The sequence below is a fragment of the Protopterus annectens genome, chromosome 9.part0 (genome assembly GCF_019279795.1).
Source record: "Protopterus annectens isolate FY-2018-M chromosome 9.part0, PAN1.0, whole genome shotgun sequence".
Classification (NCBI taxonomy): domain Eukaryota; kingdom Metazoa; phylum Chordata; order Ceratodontiformes; family Protopteridae; genus Protopterus; species Protopterus annectens.
The window spans coordinates 1597476310-1597500097 of record NC_056743.1 but is presented as its reverse complement, the minus strand read 5'-3'; the positions used below and the strand labels follow the sequence as shown (position 1 = coordinate 1597500097).

The 23788-nt window shown below is 37.8% G+C and overlaps 1 protein-coding gene across 2 annotated transcripts in view; it reads right to left on the bottom strand.

Annotated features, from left to right (window-relative positions):
- Window positions 1-23788, bottom strand: part of LOC122812205 (C-type lectin domain family 4 member D-like) — a 506009-nt gene that overhangs the window by 263088 nt on the left and 219133 nt on the right. For both annotated transcript variants that reach the window (XM_044084543.1, XM_044084544.1), the window contains one exon: window positions 541-615. In XM_044084543.1, the coding sequence (XP_043940478.1) occupies window positions 541-615 (75 nt within the window). The remainder of the gene's footprint in view (window positions 1-540; window positions 616-23788) is intronic.

The window sequence follows — 23788 nt, the reverse complement described above, 5'->3', positions numbered from 1 at the left end:
TATTGTCTCAGAACTGTGACAGGCTGTCAAGTCCATTTTGTAGATCAAGTACTAGTGCTCCAGTTTGTTCACCATAATACAATAGCACTATATCATCTGCATACTGGTTGAACTGTGTGTTCCTTCATCCCTGTAATGAATGGAGAAAGCAACAGGAATCCCAGTATTACCCCATGCTGTGCTTTAGATTTTACTAAGGACAAGAGCAATGCCCTTAGGCAGCTACCTCAGTGCACTATAATAAAGAGATAGACATTCCGCTTTCAGAATGATCCCAAATCTTTCTTCCTTCGGATACCCACAAAGTTGAAAATGATCAGTTACATCAAACGTCTTAGACTCATTTTGACACATTACAGCATTACTGTGTTTTGTGTAGTGGTGTTAGCCGACAAGATGTTATCTCGCTAATTTAGTAAACCTCAGTGCCCATAGTTTATTACAAAACTACAGTCATGGTGTTGTTACAAAATATGCAAATGTCATGGAAATTTATCGTTTATGGTAAAAGGAAATCTATATATGCAAACTGCAACTTACTTTTAGTCTGTAGATCAGAAACCTGGGACGATGTTTGCTTCCTCATCTTTGCAATTTCTTCAGTCAATGCAATGCCTGAAACAACCAAACATACAAAATTACACAGATTATTATACCAAGGATCAACAAATGCCTGTTACACATACTCTATAAATAACATATTTATGCACACTCTTTAAAAACATGCTAAAGAAGTGATTTTCTTCCAAGTTCCTATTTTTTGTTTTGTTTGGTTTTTTTTGTTTGTTTGTTTTGTTTTGTTTTTTCATGCTAAGATTCTCTGATTGTTCTGGCTATACTGGTTAATTTTCAGGTAAGCAGGTCAAGATTCTGACTGTTGTGCTACTGATAAGAATCATTTTTCAACAATATGATTTCATTTGTGTCCTCGAACTTACATTATGGTTTGACACTGCATGCACACATAAAATCTGTGGGTGTGCAGACTAAATTATTTTAAGAGACTGAAATATAAACATGCAGTTTAGGTTGTATTCCAATGTGTAAGGTGTCTACATCTACTGAGGACTACTAACACCTAAGGCATGTCTAGTAAACCATGCAGTTGCTTAAGTAATGTTTAAAAATAATGTGCTTCTGCTGGGATATAAGTAAACATTTCATGTTTGATTAAATATTTGCTGGTGTTAGTACAGATAAAACAAAACAATGTTTTATTCTTGAAATGCTTTTTCTCAGTAACTATTCTTATTAAACTCTTTTTCTGCATAGTAAACACCTTACATGAGACAAAGAACACTGGAGGTATTGTTAGCTGTGCAGCTAGAAAGAGGTGACATGGACTGAGTTGTAAAGAAACCAGTCTACTGCCAGTTTCAGGAACAATTGTTAGGCTGCTTGAAATCTGTTCCGCAGCAGTGCATTGGATCTACAGAATCAGGGTTATATCATGCACAACTTGATATAAAGTTAAATATGAGCCCTAAGAATGGCCCAAGTACAGTATCTACATGAATGGATGTTCCCCATAGGATCTAATAAGGGTGATCATAGTATTGACATAGCATGGCTTTTCCACACAGGATCTAATAAGGATGGCCCAAATATCTACAGGGTGGGACTGTTCCAACATAGGATCTAATAAGGTTAGCTTAGGTATGTACAGGATGGGGCTGTTCCACACAGGATCTAATAAAGATGGTCCTAGTGTCTACAGGGTGGGGCTGTTCCACACAGGATCTAATAAGGGTGATCCTAGTATCGACATAGCATGGCTTTTCCACACAGGATATAATAAGGATGGCCCAAGTATCTACAGGGTGGGGCTGTTCCAACATAGGATCTAATAAGTTTAGCTTAGGAGGTATCTACAGGATGGGGCTGTTCCACACGGGATCTAATAAATATGGTCCTAGTATCTACAGGGTGGGGCTGTTCCACACAGGATCTAATAAAGATGGTCCTAGTATCTACATAGCATGGCTTTTTCACACAGGATATAAAAAGGATGGCCCAAGTATCTACAGGGAGGGACTGTTCCAACATAGGATCTAATAAGGTTACCTTAGGTATCTACAGGATGGGGCTGTTCCACACAGGATCTAATAAAGATGGTCCTAGTATCTACATAGCTTAGCTTTTCCACACAGGATCTAATAAGGATGGCCCAAGTATCTACAGGGGGGGGGGGGCTGTTCCAAAATAGGATCTAATAAGGTTAGCTTAGGAATCAACATGATAGGGCTATTCCACACAGGATCTAATTAAGATGGTCCTAGTATCTACAGAGTGGGACTTTTCCACACAGGATCTAATAAAGATGGTCCTAGTATCTACATAGCATGGCTTTCACACAGGATATAATAAGGATGGCCCAAGTATTTACAGGGTGGGGCTGTTCCAACATAGGATCTAATAAGTTTAGCTTAGGAGGTATCTACAGGATGGGGCTGTTCCACACAGGATCTAATAAATATGGTCTTAGTATCTACATAGCATGGCTTTTCCACACAGGATATAATAAGGATGGCCCAAGTATCTACAGGGTGGGGCTGCTACAACATAGGATCTAATAAGTTTAGCTTAGGAGGTATCTACAGGATGGGGCTGTTCCACACAGGATCTAATAAAGATGGTCTTAGTATCTACATGGCATGTCTGTTCACAAATAAGATCTAATAAGGATATACAAATAATAGAGTGGTTAGACATCATACATCGGTTTGGCACCCACAAATGGTTTATTTAAAAAAGAAACTGACTCTTCAAAAAGCAAAGGGTAACAGGGAAATTTTCAGAAAGAAGATAGAGTTCAGGAGCAAACCAGCTGCTATTGTGACATTTCAGAGCACATAATTGGTTCCCCATATTAAACCTTGTATTATAATATGCTAAGGAGCCAAAAACATCAAACAAATTACCCAAAACACCAAAAGGGTGAACTTTCCAGCTGTAAGTCTTTTTTGAAAGTGAGCCCTGAAATTACATATACCAACTCCATAACCACACAAACTTAAAGAAGAGAGAAATCTACCAAAGCAAGGAGGAACTCCTGTCAAATCCCACCCTACAAAACTTGAGGTAGGCAGCTAAGGAGGCCTCAGACAAGGTCACAGAGAGTTTACATACTGGGATAAAGACTATTGTACTTACAATGGACTCCTGGATGACAGTTAGAGGGAGAGTTAATACAACAGAATATAGTCCCATGGTCTAACCCATGAAATTCTTTTTTCAAGTCATTAAGACATAAAGCATACAAAAAGGAGGCTTATGCAAAGTTTTTATTGCCAAATATTGCAAAAGTTATGACAGGGTGCTGTCAGATGTGAGTGGTGCCAAAAAGGTGTGATAGCAGTAGACAAAGCTGTCTGTTTTGCTCTCCCTGCTTTATACGGAAGACCCATTTTAGAGGATATACGTGGATATTGTAGTACTCTTAGTACCCCAGGAACCTCAGGTAACAGGTATATTATGCTACTAGGTACCTTGAGGCAGTGATTGTGTCCTCTGTTCAAATAGAAAAGGTGATCAAATATCTCTCAGAAATTTTCAGCAGGTTAGGTTTTCCCAGGAAATACTGACAGACAGAGGAATTAACTTTATGTCAAACCTTCTCACCTGTCTGGGTAAGTGGTGCAAAATAAAGCAGTTACAAACTACCACATACCATCCACAAACAAATGGTCTGGTGGAGAGGTGTAACACTACTGTTAAGAACACACTGACTGCATGCAAAAACTGTTTTAATGGGACTAGGACAAGTACCAGTCCCATCTCCTCTTTTCATACAGCATGGTTCACCAAGAATCCACAGTTTTTTTTTTCATAATTTCATTTTCCTGTAGTCTTAATTCCTGCTATATGAGAGGTCAAAGACAATTCACGCAAAGAGACGGCCATGGACTGTGCACTGAATTTCAGAAACAAGCTTTGGGAGCTCATGGAGTTGACACAGAAATGCCAACATCAAGTAAAAACGCAAAACACGGTTTGGTATGTCCAGACAATAATGGCATGAGACTATAATGTAGGAGGAACGTTAAAGGTGCTTATTCCTGTTTGACAAAGTAAGCTTCAAGCCACATGAGAAGAATTTTTACTGTTACTTAACAAATGAACAAATGAAATCTCTTTAGCTTGTTATGATCTGGACAATAATTTACTATAACTACCCCACTGGTCAAAGTAATAACTAGGAAACTTGAGAAGTTCGGAGGAATACACATCGTCAGTGACATCACATTGCCATGGCCCTCTCATTCAAGACAGAAACAAAAATCAGGCTGAAGAAGGGACAGGCAAGTTGAGCGTATCGAAAATGTTCTACACACTGCACATTTTTCACTGCAGTAACTGTAATTATGTCAGTAAGGGGGCTCACATAAGAACTAGTTGAGAATGAGGGGCTATGGGTGGTACTCTCTACCTTGCAAACATAACTTTGTTTGTTGTAATTAAAAAAAAAAACAGCACCTGAATGTAAAGGTTTCAGAATGGTGAAGTCAGTAATACTCACACGCTCAACAAATTTTAAATAACATATACAAACTGTTCACTGTGATTCTCAAACCCATCTTAAAGGGGTAGCTACAGTGAATATTTCAAGATCTGATTTTTGATAGAAAACAATGCTGCAGCTGTGGCTCTGATACAATACTCTTCGTTAAGCAAAACCACCCCTGCATGATGGAACTGTATTCTTGAAACTATATGACAAATCAGCAATATTAAACTGTTTAAGAAGTCTATTAAATGAGAATAAATGATACTGCTTCAGGATCAGGGAGACCCCACACATACTGCTGATTCTGAAATCACCTTGTTTTTACTGGTTTACTTAAAAGATTTGGGGGGGGGGGGCTTTTCTTTTTCTGATGATTCATCACACTACTTTATATACTACTAAACTTAATCTTACTACCTAATGTATTCAGCTATAGTTAAAAGAATGGTTTACAATTTTTTGATTATGTCCTATTTATCCTAAACCGTATATTTTACTTCTGCTACATCTCAGAACTGATACATTTCATATCCTTGCTATTGTCAGTTTAATACATGTTGCATTTACAAAAGAAGGATGCTCCAATTTCTTGATATCATTGCTGCTTTGGTTAACTATTGATTTATTTAGTTAAATACATACTTCTCAACAGTGCAGATTTTTGCAGAATGTCTATATTTTTGTTTCATATTTTTGGACTGTTCCTTATAAAATGTGTGGTTTTATGGCAAATCACTGAGGACTGAAGTGATTACATAATGATATATATAACAGTGATGGACAAGAGCGAAGCAAAAGCAAAGTCTCCTTTATGGTGTTTTATTGATAAAACACATACACCGGTCAAAAAGATTAGCGCTTTCACTCATGTGAGCTTCATCAGATCAGTAACGTTCAGACCAGTTGATAAAACATTTAAATACATTCAATGATTAAAACAAGCCTATCACAACTGAATACTAATTAACCATTCAAATAAAGTATATGTATAGTCTTAAAAGGAATGTGCACATATTACATCAGTGAAAAAAACAATTCAAACTGAATAAATGGGTACAAGTATGGATGAATGTGTTATATGTGTATGAGTATATAAAAAAAATGTGTATAAGAATAGAAAATGACATAAAAAAGCATAATATATAAATGTACAAGACATCCATAAAAAGCTATATCTATATATATATATGTGTATCTATAGATGCAAATTCATAAGTACTTGTTATTAAACAATATAGAACATTAATTAATAAAATGTTATTTGAAATATAAAAATATATTATTTAAAATATAAAAATATATGTATATATATGAATATAATAATTGAGAAAATGTTGTACCCTCAAACAAAAATGAGATACATATATATATATATATATATATATATATATATATATATATATATATCACAAATGTATATGCATAAACATGTGTATATTGATTTGTCAGTAATGCTGTAACCTAAGAGGGATAAACATGTATATATTATATATTATAGTGACCCTCAGCGTTTAATATTTCTACGTTTCTTGAGCATTGGTCTAATAGAGGCCCTTTCATTCAATCCATGGCCTCTGTCCGCTCTCAACCTAATAATCCAGTGAGTTTCCTTACTCTCTGTGTGATTCCTGATATCCCCACCCCTCACACTAGGTGTAATCAACTCTAGGACTCTAAATTTGAAACCGTGCTCACCACCTGACTGAGCTACATGCTTAGCTAATGCATTGTGTTGTGAATTCTTCTTTATCTCATATAGGTGTTCTCTTATCCTCTCTCTCAGCTGCCTATTAGTTTTTCCAACGTAGAAGGATGTGCAGCATTGACATACTGCTAAATAAACTATATTCATTGTTTTGCAGTGTGCATTTACCCATGTTTCAAACATTGTGTGTAAATCAGGGTGCCAAAATCCTTCACTTGTATCTATATAGGCACACTGATTACAGTCCCCACATGGTTCAGTGTGTCTATTATCAGGGATGTGTCCCCTATCTTTAGGATAACAGAGCATTCTTTTCAAATTATATTTGTTATATGATCTGATGTGTAAGAGGTGGAAATCTTCACACTAGGCTCTTCTTTGACAGAATTGTCCACTGTACATACTGGCGGTCCAAAATATGGTGCTGCTCTTCCTAATCTTAGTTGTGGTATATTTGATAAGTTGTGTTCCACTTCTGATTCTTTATAACCTCTTTCAATCAACCGTTGTTTCAGATCATCTATCTCACTCATAAAGCCTAGGTCTGTTGCATTCAACCTAGAGGCTCTCATCCCTTGTCCTTTTATAATGTTCCTGAAAATGTGGGGTGGATGCATACTGGTTCTCATCAGAAGGTTGTTGTAATAGCACGGTTTCCTAAAAACACCAGTATTTATAAAGCCACATTCCATTTTCTCTAGAAACAAATCCAAAAACTCTATTCTCTCATTGGAGAATTCCATCGTGAATTTTAAATATTTGGTCATATTATTCATCAACAGGTGAAATTCTTTTAGGGAGTCTGAATCACCTGTCCATAGAATAAAAAGATCATCGACAAAACGTCAATAGAAGGATATATTCTCCTTAAACGCAGTCATCTTAAACAACACTTCCTCTTCCCAAAATGCCAGGAACATATTCGCATAACTATTGGCGCAGGGTGTCCCCATCGCTACGCCATCTCGTTGTCTATATAAGTTACCTTTAAACAGGAAGATATTGTTTTCCAAGATGAGTTCCAAAAAATAAGCTAAAAGATCTATCTGGACTGCTGTAAAACTACTATGCCTTTGTATATATTTCAAAACATATTCTACACCTAAATTATTAGGTAGGACAGTAAATAAGGATTGTATGTCCATTGTGACCAAGAGAGAGTTATGTAAGCAGGTATTAGTACTTAAACATTCATAAAGTTCCAAAAGAAACTGTTTAGAATCTTTCAAAACTATTCTATTCTCATTTAGAATTAATCTCAAATGTTTTTCAACATAAATGGAAAGATGCTCTGTCACCCAACCTTGCCCAGACACGATAGGTCTCATTGGTGGGTTGTGGGCATCTTTATGTATTTTTGGGAGTCCTTGTATTTCTGGAATAAGTGGTGTTCTATTGGAAAGATACTCATATAATTCCTGATCTATTATTCCACCCATGTATATATCAAGTAAGGAGTTTGATATGTGTGTAACCATATCCTGCACATTGCACCAATCAATTCTTATATAAAAATCATCTTCTAGTAGCTCATACATGGAATTATCATATTGTGTAGTATTCATAATCACTATACGACCGCCTTTGTCGGCTAGTCTTATGATTATAGATCGTAGGGTCTGAAGTTGCCTCAGACTCTGTCTCTCTTTATAAGTTAGATTTCCTCTCTTATTGCTATTCTTCTTACTACTATTCACTTCATGATATCGAAAAACCTCATCTTCAGTTGTCCTTAAGTAGACTTCTAATAATGGATGATTATTAGGAATGTAATTACTTAGATTCTTAAAACTAGGCAGCTGCACGTAATTACTATCTACTATAGTGTCACCATTCTCGCGATTCTTAAACTGCAGTTTCAACATAACATTCCTACAAAACATTCTGAGATCCACTATAGTGTCAGTCAAATTGCTGGTACTACTCGGGATAAAATTCAGACCCTTATTAAGCAGATACTCATCATACTTAGTTAAACTATAACTAGAGATATTGTGGACTAATGTTCCTTCTTTCATCACATCATAATTGGGTAAGTTTATCACTGATGTTTGTGCTGTGTCCACATTTTCTTTATCGTTTGATGTGGTACAAACTTGTCTGATAGTTTTCTTTTCTGTCGGCCCCTCCTCATAGATCTGGTTCTCCTTGCACTTTTCTCCTTCCGGACAGGTAGGGGAAAAGGGAGCGGTTTACCTATGCTATTATTATAAGTCATTAGTGCCTCTCTACTTTTAGGTCTAACCACCTGTGCATCCCCTGTATGTTCTGGAGTATTAGTATTTCTGGTTATCCGCACCTCAGGGTACAAGTTGCGGTCACAGACTCCATCTATTGATGTTGGCTGGTCCACAGACTCCCTAATATTCACAACTGTTGAGGCAGTATGTACAGTGGAAGTCTTAACATTAGTAGATACCGTGTCAGCATTACTAATATTAATTTCATCAATAATACAATCATTCAAGACTGAATTCACATTGCTTTCATCAGTTAAACAATTATCTTTCATATCAACATGACTAGTGGTAGTTTCATCAGTGACATAATCATACAGGACAGTATTCACATTGCTCTTAACATTTGAACGCTTATTTTTCATGGTATTACTTGCATTAGATACATTGCGTTGTTCGTTGAACCTAGTTTCATCTAGTCTATGCATATTCTTTCCAGTATCAATACTGTATTGGCCATATCTCAGCCAAACGAAGACGTGACCAAGTTTAAAGTCTTTTGTATCCCTCAGTATTTTATTCCACTTTTGTTGGAGTAGTTTGCATTCAAAAGCAGATACTCCATCTAAAAGACTTTCAAATAAAGGTTCAACACAGTTACTTGGAAACGTGTCAAAAATAAACTTCTCCTGTTGTTTAATTTTAACAATTAGCAATGTCTCTTCCAGTGTAAAAAAGTCAATCAACAACTTAAGGTATTGTTTGCTTACCCCAAGGTTGATTTGCTGCCATTGCGACAGTAATTCCGGATGGTGTTCACCCTGATTCGGCATATTCAGGACCCGAAGTCCTCTCGGGACAATCTGCTTTTCTATACAATATTGAAAATGTAAGCGCTGCACCTGCAAGTGCTTTAGATGAATAAAGTCCTTCTCCAAGTCATCTAGTGCGTGCTGCAACCGTTCCAAATCCGCCATCTCCTCTCTGTCGTCATCAGTATGCTCCAACAAACTCAACTGCCAGGAAGTAACTCTTGAGCAGGACAAATACTGTTCAAACCTCTTATGTAGTTCAGTTGCAGATCCATGGTTATCACCTCGAGGATCATAGTCCAATTCAATGTCCACAGTGTCCTGCATGGCTTTGCTTCCAGCGATGGTGTAGAAAAAAGCAAAAATGAATAATAATAACAGTCCCACTAAAACGCTGGATAAACGCTCCTGTTCAATAAACGATAAGTAGAGGTACATATAACAGTGATGGACAAGAGCGAAGCAAAAGCAAAGTCTCCTTTATGGTGTTTTATTGATGAAACACATACACCGGTCAAAAAGATTAGCGCTTTCACTCATGTGAGCTTCATCAGATCAGTAACGTTCAGACCAGTTGATAAAACATTTAAATACATTCAATGATTAAAACAAGCCTATCACAACTGAATACTAATTAACCATTCAAATAAAGTATATATATATAGTCTTAAAAGGAACGTGCATATATTACATCAGTGAAAAAATCAATTCAAACTGAATAAATGGGTAGAAGTATGGATGAATGTGTTATATGTGTATGAGTATATAAAAATGTGTATAAGAATAGAAAATGACATAAAAAAGCATAATATATAAATGTACAAGACATCCATAAAAAGCTATATCTATATATATATATGTGTATCTATAGATGCAAATTCATAAGTACTTGTTATTAAACAATATAGAACATTAATTAATAAAATGTTATTTGAAATATAAAAATATATTTAAAATATAAAAATATATGTATATGTATATATATGAATATAATAATTGAGAAAATGTTGTACCCTCAAACAAAAATGAGATATATATATATATATATATATATATATATATATATATATATATATATATATATATATCACAAATGTATATGCATAAACATGTGTATATTGATTTGTCAGTAATGCTGTAACCTAAGAGGGATAAACATGTATATATTATATATTATAGTGACCCTCAGCGTTTAATATCTCTACGTTTCTTGAGCATTGGTCTAATAGAGGCCCTTTCATTCTCAATTATTATATTCATATATATACATATATTTTTATATTTTAAATAATATATTTTTATATTTCAAATAACATTTTATTAATTAATGTTCTATAATGTTTAATAACAAGTACTTATGAATTTGCATCTATAGATACACATATATATACAGATACAGCTTTTTATGGATGTCTTGTACATTTATATATTATGCTTTTTATGTCATTTTCTATTCTTATACACATTTTTATATACTCATACACATATAACACATTCATCCATACTTCCACCCATTTATTCAGTTTGAATTGATTTTTTCACTGATGTAATATGTGCACGTTCCTTTTAAGACTATATATATACTTTATTTGAATGGTTAATTAGTATTCAGTTGTGATAGGCTTGTTTTAATCATTGAATGTATTTAAATGTTTTATCAACTGGTCTGAACGTTACTGATCTGATGAAGCTCACATGAGTGAAAGCGCTAATCTTTTTGACCGGTGTATGTGTTTTATCAATAAAATACCATAAAGGAGACATAATGATATATATTTGAATTTCAGACTTCATATCCTTCAGAAATGCGTGCTAATACAAATCCTGTTATTCTGGCAACTTTCTAAATTTATAAGAGCAACATTTAAAATCTGTCCCTATTTTTGGACATTTGTCCCCCCATTTATGCTTTTTTTTGAGCTTTTATTTTATTTTTTATAATACTCTGTTCACCTAGTGTTCCCCATTCTTGTGCTATTGTTGTTGTATTGAATTTAGTGTATTATGCAAAAATAACTGTACTGATTTTATGTGGTGAAGTTGTCAAGCTGGAGACAGAAACACAGACATTACCATGCTAACCTGATGAAGCCCTACTATAGAAGAGAGCTGCTAGTGCTTAGCATTTGTTATGGGTAGAGGGAAATCAGGTAGTAGACCTTTTGAGTAAAGCTTAGTCTGACACTACAGTGAGGTGGTGTTTTCAGAGCAGGTATCTCCTACCCAAAGTCATGGAATCCAAGCACTATTACGAGAGTTCATAGGTTCATTCGAGGCTGTTGATCCAGTGGACCATTTGTAGCCTAGTCAATTTTCCCACCCATTAATACCAGACCGTGACCTAGTTTTTGCCCCTCTCTCCATAAAGGGTAGAGGGGCCACACCAAGGGTCAACTTACAATTACTTATCCAGTCATTCAGGTTATGCTTAAAAGGAACTTGGAGTTACTTTGATTAACCTATAAGGGGACTCTATCCCATAAAGAGGAATTTTCTATTAAAGTTGTCAACATGCCCTATTTATGTTTTAGTGGAAGTTTAGATATCTTGAGGGGGTGTTTTTGGTGGTATCTATCCTGCCAACATGTCCTATTTATGTTTTGGTAGATGTTTAGATGGCTTTACTTGGTGTGTAGGGTAACATTAGTCTTGAGGCGGTGTTTATGGTGGTCTCTATCCTCACAGGATGACCTATTATTGTTTTGGTGGATGTTTAGGTGGCTTGAGCAGGTGTCTAGGGTGGCATTAGTTTTGTGGATGTGTAGGAGTTGACAATGGACCAGATCTTTGAAAGGCTCTATAGGCAAGGTAGAGATCTCCTCTTAGCAGTCAGTAGGAAATATTGACCGCACTTTAAGGCAATCAGGGTAACTCAAGAAGGATATGCACTTGATGTTTTTTGTAAGGAAATTATGTGATCTATTGAGCTGGGTCATATGCTTAACCAAGTACATATCAAGGGGGTATTACATTCTATAATGTGTCTGATAAGGGAAGAGTAGAGGGGGATGATGACTTCCTTGGATCTGGAAGATATGCTCCTGGTGATTAGTCTGGCTATATAAAAGCATTTTCTAACAACACTGATCACTTGGTGGTCAAAGGATTGTTTGTCAATGAAGATGCTTAAGTCCCTGTTGAATGAGTTAATTCTCAGGGGAACACTTGTGATAGGAGCAGGAGTGCCTAGGTTTCCAAAGAACACCATGCTGTATTCTTTGGCATTTAGTTTGAGGTTGTGGTCCAAAAACAACTTGCTATCACAAGTTAGGCCCTCCTGGAGAATATGTTGCTCATCTGAGGATTTTATGACAGCTCTGAGTTTGCAGTCATCAGTAAACTTTGTCAGCCATAGGCTTTTGGTGTCTGATTTAACATTACAGAAGTAAATACCAAAGAAGATGGTTATAGGACAAATCCCTGAGGAACATCCCTGAAAACAACCCTTTTAGCTGAGAATGAATCTGCAACACTAACAGACTGTTGGTGAGCTGGTTTGCTATCCAGTGGATAACATGAGGCTTTACATTTAATTGGATTAGCTTATCAATTATGTCAGAGAGAGGAATAGTATTATAGACTTTGCCCCTATCCAGATATGGCTTGTGAATTGATTTATCTGAGTCTAATGCCTTAGTGACTTGTTTAAAAAAAGTCCAAGGTTCAACAGGAAGGATCTACCTTTAACAAACACAAATTTGTTTTAGTCAAGGTTTTGGAGACTGCCTATGTCCTTGTTTATGTAGTCCATAATGATATTCTCCATTGCCTTGTAGATAAGGCTAGTTAGGCTGACAGGTTTATAGTTGCACTAGTCAGTTGTGTGTCCCCTTTTGTGGAATAGGGTGAATAATGCATTTCTCAAAACCTCTGGCATGAATCCAGTGGAAAGGCTGAGACTGAATAAATGTAATAAGAAGTCAACCAGGCAGCGCCTGGTGCTGACAAGACGCCAACCTGGCATATTGTCATAGTTATTATCATCTACCAATATGTTGGCAAAGTTCTCAAGGACTGAGAATGTGATACAGTTTTTGTATTAGCTCAGATAATTGTTGGTTATTATTTCTAAGGTTCCTGATATACCTAAAGAAAGCTGTGTGACTATCCTTAGCATGGGTGATGATTCACAATTGATACTTGCCCTTAGACAATTTTATTTTCTTTCAAAGTTCATTGACTTTATCCTAGTTGATGGAGTTTTAAGTTCGCCTTTATGGGTTAGGTGTTTCTTTCTTCTGTTGTATAATTTGCTGATACTGGGGTTCCACCAAATGAGTTTGTTCTTACACATGCCACTATATTTATATATTTTGGGAACCAAGACTTCAATACTAGCTTGGAGGTGGGTGTAGAATTTATCTGTGAAAATTCCAGTGTGTAAAGCGAGGTGATCTAGGTGAGAAGAGTGCCTTAATTCCATCAGGTTATCAGTCAGCTAAAATAGATTTACCTTAGTATCATCTCTGAAGATGGAGGGGTTTTGAGGTTACTCAGGTCTCCCATCTAGAGTAAATTTTACTGCAGAAGTACTATATTTGTCAGAACCAGGTCTAATATTTTAGAGAACCTCATTGGAATTTGGACTAGCTGGTGCAACACTTGGCATTAATGAAACTGAGGAATCTCTGACAATGTTGTTTGTAGCGGTGTAGGTTCCTCAGTTAATGGAGATATAATTGAAATCACCCAAGAGAATAGTATAAGGCACTATGGTGAGGAATATAACTTTGTTAAGGTAGGCCTCATGGTCTGCCAGTGTCAGACAAAGAGAACAGTAATTGACTACTATGTGGTATGGAATTTTGTTTATCACAAGTGGAATATTTCAGTGTTACAATATTTGTTTAGCCAAGCTTCACAGCCTTAAGTTAGGTCTTCAAGGAGCTTGCCATCTAACAGTGTAGGGTCAAATATTTTGTTAGCCAATGAATAATCCAGAACATTCTTAAAAGCTGACAGACTTCTAGCTTTACTGATTCTAAATTGTAGAGCATTCCTCAGTAGACCAGTCTGACAGTAAAATGATCCCTTTTATAGAGCAGTGCTATAACAAGGAACATCAACAAACCCATTGTTGTTCCTGATTTGTATGGTGTGAGTCCTAACTTTGATTCCTAGGTTACGTATCAATCAATCATAATGAACATGCTTGTAGATAAGTAACAGGTCACCCCTAATTATCCTAGAATATATTGAGAACAATGACAATCTTTATAATCTGTTCATGTAATCCAGCTCCTTACTTGGGCTATGTGTTTGGTGGAATACCTGCATTTATATCACGTTATGGAAAGATGAAAATAGCAAATGCTATTTCATCGGCCCCAAAACATCTAAACATGAAAATGTCGAACATTCAGAACAGCAAATTTTTTCCCATGGAAAAAATTTGCTGCTCTGAAAAACATGCGCACAACACAAGCACATCAAACAAACAGCAACCACACACATACACTTAAATTCCTACATCTAACGCTACACTAAACTAAACATACACTACTATCTATCCACTTACCTTAACCCAAACCCTAACCCTAAGGTCCATCACCATTTCACACTCACCTAACCCCCGTGCCCTAACCCTAACTCACTTAAACCGCCCCTAACCCTAATGTACAAACAATCGCACACTTACCTGAACCCAACCCGTAACTTTCCACCACAGCGCTAAGAATAGCAAAGCCACAGAAACAGCCAACCGAATTCTTTCCCAAGGAAAGAATTTGCTGTTCTGCAGCTTCGTTATTCTTAGCATTCACTGAATAGTGTTCGATATCAGAACATTCAAAGTTTTAATACTTCGTTGTTCTGATATAGACCCGAATACCTCGCAATGCTTTCTAACCTTTTCACTTGGGCCTTACTACATGAGGAGATCCCTATGAATGGCCTAATAACTGTCTTGTAAAGTGGTAAAAGGATTTGCTTCCCCTTGCTAATTGTTGTTCACAGGATGTCCTAAATAGCTATATAACATTTCCTAATCAATGGCTTGAACCTGTCTTCAAATGCAAGTTTACTATCCAACAAAGCCCTCAGATCTCTTAATGTATTCATAATATCCGGATTGTTATTACTCAAGGCAGAAGGATAAGTAAAAGTGTTAATATCATAGTAAAAAAAATTGCTTTACTAAAATTAAAGTCAATGAGTTTAGTTTAACATCAAAATTCTAACTTATCCAAAGACTCCTGCAATCTAAATTGGTCTTTCAAACTGGTAACACTAGCTCCTTCTTTAGTGTCATCAGCAAGTCTGCTGATCCAGATCTTACTACGAATAGGGAAATCAGACATAAATATAGTGAACTGATGAGAACCGAGAACCACTTAGAATGTGCAAGAGTTGTATGCCACTGTCCTGCCTTATGTGGCTGGGGGTGAAATGGTTTCTTACAAACACAGATTCACCCCCCCCCCCACCAGCTAAAATGGCCAGTTTGGCTTTGCATCTGAAGAAGTGGTAGGCATTAAAACCCTGCACTGATGAGATGCTTTCAATGTTCTCAAACCATGTTTTAGTAACTACATATGTATATATCAATATTTCAAGGGTTAGGAATACCTTTAAAGGAGTATCATTTTCTGTTTAAGCTTCTAACAATGAGCACAGGTGCTTCTTTATGATTTTGATTGTGATTCATTATGTGGCTAATTTTGGGAGAATGGCCTTGCCTAAGAAAACATTATGGGAGAAGAAAACATCTTAGCCAATATACAGAAGCCATGAGGAGAGAAATGCAGACCATCCCCTGCAAAACAGATAGGTTGTCAAGCATCTCATTCCAGACTGATATATATGGGATCCCTCTACAATGACATAAGTTGTTATGCCAATAAGTAAATTCAGTTATCTTATAGGTTCATAGGTTTATAGGTAGGTACAAGGCTATCGGCCCAAGGACCTACGTAAGCCTAGCCAACAAGGTTCCCTGGCTTATGCCACCCAAGAAAGTTATTTTCCTGTGCCACTGTCGAGCAGAGACACAGAAGTGATCCCCGGGGTGTATTTCCTATTTCCCATTGACTCATCAAGATTTTTCTTGAAGAGTGCTAATGAAGAACTTTGCTTGACATAGATGGGTAGCCTGTTCCAGAGTATGGGAAGTCTCTGGGACAGGAATCTATGCCTCCAGCATGTCCTGTTTATTGTGGTGACAAGGTTTAGGTCCCTAGAGCATGTAGCTTGGAGGGATTGGGATTTCTTTAGGTACAGCATGTCCAGCAGCTTTGGGTTTGACATAGCTTTATATGTTAGGCAGAGATCACCTCGGAATAGGCGATATGCTACAGAGTAAAGCTGGAGTTTTTTGAGGTGGTCAGTGTAGGACATTTGTTTAAGGCCAGTAATCCTCTTTGTGAGGTATTTCTGTGGCCTCCCCAGCTGCTGCAGATGTCTTGTGAGGTACATTCCAAAAGGGGTGTTGTACGCTATAATGGGTCTAATGAGTGTTGAGCAGAGGGGAAAAATGACCTCTTTTTTCCTGGATGAGAACCCTTTTATGATGAGGTGTGCCACGCAGAAGGACTTGCTGACTACTGTGGTGACGTGACTATCAAAGGAGTGACTACTGTCCACCTGGGTCCCAAGGTCTCTTATCACACAGTTGGTGTTAAGTAGATTGCTGTCTATGTGGTAGTTCATGGGTAAAGAGTTTTTACCAAAGGGGATGACACTGCACTTTTTGGCATTGAGATTGAGGCCATGGATTTGACACCAGGCATCTGTCTCAGCGAGGCCCTTCTGTAGGATGTCCACATCATTTGGGAACTTGACTATGGCTCCTAGTTTGCATTCATCTGCGAACTTCATAACCAGAGGCCTTCTGTGTTAGCCTGTACTTCAGAGAAGTAGATACCAAACAGGAGAGGTCCCAGGACGGAACCCTGTGGTACTCCACTTGTCACTGCTTTGTGGTCAGATTTGGAGTCTGCAACTTTTACAGTGTGGGTTCTGTCAGTGAGCCAGTTGGCAACCCATCTTGTGATGTAGGGATTTATACTTAGTTTAGTGAGTTTAGCTATAATTTCAGAATGGGGGATGGTGTTGAAAGCCTTGGCAAGGTCAAGATAGGCTGTGTAAACCACCTTACCCTCATCTACAGCTTTGGTGACTGCCTCAAAGAAGTCAATCAGGTTTAGGAGGCATGATATGCCTTTCACAAACCCGAACTGGGTGGGTTCCAGAGTTTGGAGGTTACCAATGTCTTTGTTTATGAGTTCCATGATGATACGTTCCATGACCTTGCAGACCAGGCTCGTCAGGCTAATAGGTCAATAGTTCCCGGGATGACTGGTGGCTCCCCCTTTGTGCAGTTGGAAAACTGTTGTTGTGCTCCATTCAGTGGGCACAAAGCCTGATGCGAGGCTATTATTGAACATGGTGCTTAAGTGGGGAGCCAGTTCATTCTGAAGTTCATTTTAAACGCAGCCTGGGATGTTGGCCGGTCCCATGGATGCTATGTTTTTGGCTTTAGAGAGTGCAGCTTTTACCTGCGTAGTTGTGATTACAGGGACTCTGCATTTATCCTGTATAGATATGGGCCTTTTAGGGGGTGAGGGGGGGTAAAGTTAGCACTGAACCTATCTGCCAGGATGTTGGCAATATCAGTTGGTTCTGTAATTTTCATGCCTTTGTGCTGTAACTCAGAGCAGATCTGGGTGTTGCCATCGAAATTCTTGACATAGCTATAGAATGCTTTGTCATTGTCTTTAGAATTAGTGTCAATTTTGTTTTCATAGCTAGCTTTGGAGGATCTTATAAGGGATCTCAGCTTCTTACTGAGGCTGACCAGGGAGCTCCTCCACTCATGGGATTTTACTCTCTTTTGCAACAGTTTCTTCCTTCTGTTGTACAGTTTGTTTATGGCAAGGGACCAGAAGATTGGCTTCCTTTTTTGTTTTTTTGGTCTTGGTTCTGTTTGGGATAGCACGATCCATGCACTCGTGTAAGTGCTTATAGATTGCATTTGTGTAGGATTCAGCAGTTGTAACTGTATTGTCCATCTGCATGGGTGTCATGAAGTTCACCACTTCTGTCTTAAGAAGCATGAAGTTGGCTTTGGAGAAATTTTTTACCATGGTTTCCTTAATGGGGGGTAGGGGCGGGATGTGGATATCAAGGGTGATGAGCTTATGATTGGATCGGACCAACGAGGAGTTGACTTCAGGTGTGGAACACTGGTCACTCATGTTGGTAATGACTAGGTCTAGGATATTGTTGCCCCTGGTGGGGGTGTGGATAACTTGATCCAGGGCATTGGAGTTTATGAATTCCAGAAAGCTTTGAGCTAAGGAATTGGTACACAAGTAGTTTTCCCAGTTAATGGTGGGTATTTGAAGTCGCCCATTATTAGGCTGTTTGGTTGAACCCTAATATTTTCCAGTACATCAAGAAAAGAGGAGTGAGAATCCTGGGGCATGGTGGGGGATCTATAGCAAGCTACAATTTGGATTGAAGTTTTGCCCAGAGTTAGTTGCACTTCGATAACCTCAGATGCATTATGCTGAGCAACTAGCCTGGAGGTGTGGACATCCTTAATGAATATGGACACACCTCCGCCTTTGGTGTTTCAGTCCAGGTTACATGGCTAAAAAGTGTGGTATGAGTTATAGCCTGGTAGTGCAGGGGTGCTCTCTGGAGCCTTGAACCAGGTCTCAGTCACTGCACAGATATCGATGTTCTCCATTTTAAGGAGTGTCTCGAGTGAGTGCATTTTGAGATTTAGACTTCTAGCATTGAGTAGCATTACCCTCAGTTTTTGCTTGCCTGTTCCTGTTACGGTGGTGAATTTATTTGAACCTTGCCTAAAAAAGGCACTATAGGGGCAGCAAGAGCCTTTGTCAGTATCCAGAATCCCAGGGGCGACAGGTGCAGGCCATCTGTGGCACAGCATTGTGGTCTGTTGACCATGTCATCCCAAGTAGACAGATACTGGATCCCCTTAGAATGACACCAGAAGCTTAGCCAATTGTTGAAGTCAATCATTTTGGCCTTGTACTGCGGTATCATTCAGGGCAATGGCAGCATGCTTTTCAGGGCTAGGGTCATACCTGCCTGGGCTACAAGATCGGAGAGCTCTTCCATGTCTCTTTTCATGTAGTCCAGGGAGGTACATCTCAGGTCATTCATGCCAACATAAACAATGACAGAGTCATATTTGTACTTGTTGTGGAGTGACCTGAGTGTGTGTGTTATGTAGCAGATCCTGACACCCGACAAGCAGTTGACAGTAGCCTTCTCTTTGTTTAGCCTGGTGAGTGGGACATCAGTGTGCCAGCCTACAGAGTCACCTATGACTAGTGTGTTGGGTACATTGTTTTGCCTTATTGGCTGTGGTTGAGTGGCACACTGAGTCTGTGGGCTATGTGTCATTTGGGTTGGGGGATGGAGGTTGCTTGCGTTTCTGCTTTGGAGGTTTCTGTTGCTTAGACAGATTATTACTGAGAGCCTCTGCGAATGTTTTTGTGTTATTATGTGTGGATTCTGGTGGTGTACATTTAGTGAGACTATGTGATGAGTGTGGTGTGGTGCAAATGTTTACCTTCTCCTCATGACTGTCAAGTTCAGTCTTGGTTGGAGAGAGCTTTACCTTCAGCTTGGCTAGATAAGTGCATCTTTCACAGGTTGTAGTGTTGGGTGGTAGGAGGAGAGGGTTGTCTGTGTACATGAGGCAAATTCTACATTGCCTCAAGATGCCCAGATTCATCAGATAGACAGGAGAGAACACTGGGAGCTGACTCTTGGACATAGCTGAATAAAAAACTATTTTCCTCTACATGAGTGAGGAAAGTGAGCACAAGAGCTGTTTTTCTCTAAGCAAGTGAGTAAAGTAAGTACAAGTACTGTTGTCCTCTAGGTAATGAGGAAGATTGAGTGCTATAGTAATTAGTAGCTTATTTAGTGCTTACAAGTTCTGAACGAGTGCTGACCATGAATAAGCAAATTTAAGTGATAAAATCAGAATCTGTATCTGCACTAGATGAGTTACAGGACAGAAACAAGTGCAAATGCAGGCTTTCAAATCATAAAGTTGGGAGAGATTGAAGAGATTGCCCAAACAGCCAATAACTACAATTTCCTGGCCAGAACCACTCCTTATTTGGTAGGCAGGTTACCTAGTGCTTACCACTCCCACTGATAAGCTAGAAGGCTTCCCTCCAACACAGAAAGGTTTGGGGGGCTCAGAAGCTTACATGCAGTCCTGGATAAAGCAAATCTGTATCTGGAACTCTAGTTACAGGAAAGGTAGGAAACAGGCTTACAGTTTTTTTTTTTTACAGAAAAGAAGCAAAAACAGTAGTAAAAACAATTCACGTGCAGTGCAAGCTAGCACACTTGAGTATGTAGGAATATTAGACCAAACACAGCTTAAAAATGCAATTAAATTAAAAAGGACTAAAAGCAAGTGCAGAAAGAGTTTATTAGGTAGAATGTGGTAAAGAGATGGGACTAGGGGAGTGTCCCAGATCAAACCTACACTGGGGCAGGCAACTGCAAAAGCCATCAAATTTAAACTACAAATCAAAAATAAGGAGGGTGGGTGGAACAAACAGTTTCAACAGAGATCTAAGCAACAAATAACAGTACAAACTCTAAAACCAAATAAATATACTCAGCTCTGTATAATTGCAGATCAGTCTCTCAGAACGGGGAGACAACAGTTTCAACAGAGATCTAAGCAACAATTAACAAACTCTATAACCAAAAAATTATACTCAGCTCTGTATATTTGCATATAGTCTGGAAGGCAGTCTCTCAGAACACAGGTTCCAGCAATTAAATGCAGGCTGTTACCAACAGGTCAAATTTTATGCAAGTGGTCCTTGAGTTAGATAACACACAAGCTGTAAAAAACAGTTATACCAACTGAAGACACGGCAGAAAATAGGGGGGTGGGGAAAGCACTTTCAACAGAGATCTAAGCAAGAACTAACAGTACAAACTCTAAAACCAAAAAAATGTACTCAGCTCTGTATACTTGCAGATCAGTCTCAGAACAGGGAGACAACAGTTTCAACAGAGATCTAAGCAACAATTAAGAAACTGTTTAACCAAAAAATATATACTCAGCTCTGTATATTTGCAGATAGTCTGGAAGGCAGTCTCTCAGAACACAGGTTCCAGCAATTAAATGCAGGCTGTTACTAGCAGGTCAAATTTTATGCAAGTGATCCTTGAGTTAGATAAAATACAAGCTGTAAAAAACAGTTATACCAACTGAAGACACGGCAGAAAATAGGGGGGGTGGGGAAAACAGTTTCAACAGAGATCTAAGCAACAACTAACAGTACAAACTCTAAAACCAAAAAAATATACTCAGCTCTGTATATTTGCAGATCAGTCTCTCAGAACAGGGAGACAAACATTTCAACAGAGATCTAAGCAACAATTAACAAACTCCATAACCAAAAAAAATATACTCAGCTCTGTATATTTGCAGATAGTCTGGAAGGCAGTATCTCAGAACACAGGTTCCAGCAATTAAATGCAGGCTGTTACTACCAAGTCAAATTTTATGAAAGTGATACTTGAGTTAGATAACACACAAGCTATAAAAAACAGTTATACCAACTGAAGACATGGCAGAAAATGGGGGGTGGCAGTTTCAACAGAGATCTAAGCAACAACTAACAGTACAAACTCTAAAACCAAAAAATATACTCAGCTCTGTATATTTGCAGATCAGTCTCTCAGAACAGGGAGACAACAGTTTCAACAGAGATCTAAGCAACAATTAACAAACTCTATAACCAAAAAAAATATGTACTCAGCTCTGTATATTTGCAGATAGTCTGGAAGGCAGTCTCTCAGAACACAGGTTCCACTAATTAAAATCTTTTGTTTGCATTGTGGTATCATTCTTAGAGATGGTAGGGTACTACTCAGTACTATTTTCTCTCCCTTTCTAGATTAATATTCTGAGAACTCCATAAGTTCCTGTTCAGATGATCCAAGGTGGTGCATCCCAAGTCAATCACTCCATCATGAACAATTATCAGATCATGAGTGCACCTGGGATGAAGGGATTTAAGGACTTTAGCTATGTTACATATCCTGGCAACCAAGAGGGAACTTGGTAACTGGTGCACTTTTCTGTAGAAGGAATTCATGTTCAACTCATTTTAGCCAGGGACACTGATTTATAGATGTTATAAAATGAATGTCCCAGAGACCTCCTATACTCTGCAACAAGCTACCTATCTATGTCAAGCAAAGTTCCTCATTAGCACCTCTTCAAGAAAAATCTTGATGAGTGGATGGAAAATAGGAAATACACCCCAGGGATCACTTCTGTGGCTCTGCTCAACAGGGGCACAGGAAATTAACTTTCTTGGATGACATAAGCCATGGAACCTTGTTGACTAGGCTTACTTAGGCCCTCGGGCCGATAGCCTAGTACCTACCTATGAACCTATGAATTCCATTTTCACAGAATTAAATCTGAGAATTGATAATTAAATATAAGATTAAATCATAACTGTAGACCATTATAAGCTTTAGTGCATTGATATATATATATATATATATATATATATATATATATATATATATATATATATATATGCAAATTTAAATAAGCTTCAAAGTACAGAATGCTGAATAAAACATCCTGACATCATAAGTAGCAAATATAAGACTAAGATAAAGTTATGGTGAATGAGTGCCCTGACTTGAAATGTCAAATCCCATGAAAATTCATAACCTACAGTACCTATATAGTCCAGAATTCTATATTTTCCAATATTTCCCCATATAAATATAAAATCGGTGCTCCTGATAAAAGCTCTGTGCAAGATTTGCATCCTGAATAATTATCACTAATTAATCCAGGAGAGTCAGAGCAGTGATCGGCCACTGCATGTTAAATCAATGAACTACTTTGGGTTCCTCATTCGAATTACGTTATTCCAAACTATAACTCTGATCGCTGCAGCTTCTCACTGACTGGTTGATATTTGTCACATACACGTGAAAGTAATGGCGTGATCACAGAGTTCGCTAAAGTTTAAAAGCAAAACAATCTGTACAGTCTTGAAAGTGTATCAGCATTTGCCAGACAAATCAAAGTAATCTTTTGACCCTTAGTCTCTTAATTCTGCTGTTTAGCTTTCTTTTATTCTAGGCCGGTGTAATTTTGAGAGGTATTTTTTCTATATGCCTCATCATAATGACTTTGTCAGGCTCTCTTTTGGAATTTCATCTTAGCAGTCCTCTATGATGAGTCAGTGTCCTCTGGGAGTTCACATGTGGCATTAATTTTCATAGTGACAAGAATGAAATTGCAAGTGAGTTTGTCATAGAAGTAGGTTTCATGGTGACAAAAGGAAAGTACAAGTAACTTACCACAGAGAGAAGATTACAGCAGAAAAACTTTTAAAGCTAAGTTCAATTTTCTTAAAAGAATTCAATCAATATCTGTAGAACAGCAACCTGCAACCTGCCAAGTTGCGATCTGTTATCTTACTAAGTGTATACATTTATCACAAATAATAGCAACATAATTTCAGATAGCTATGGATAACACACATACACAGCTAAAGAGAGAGCCATAAAAGTCATAACCATGGAAAATATAGTCAAA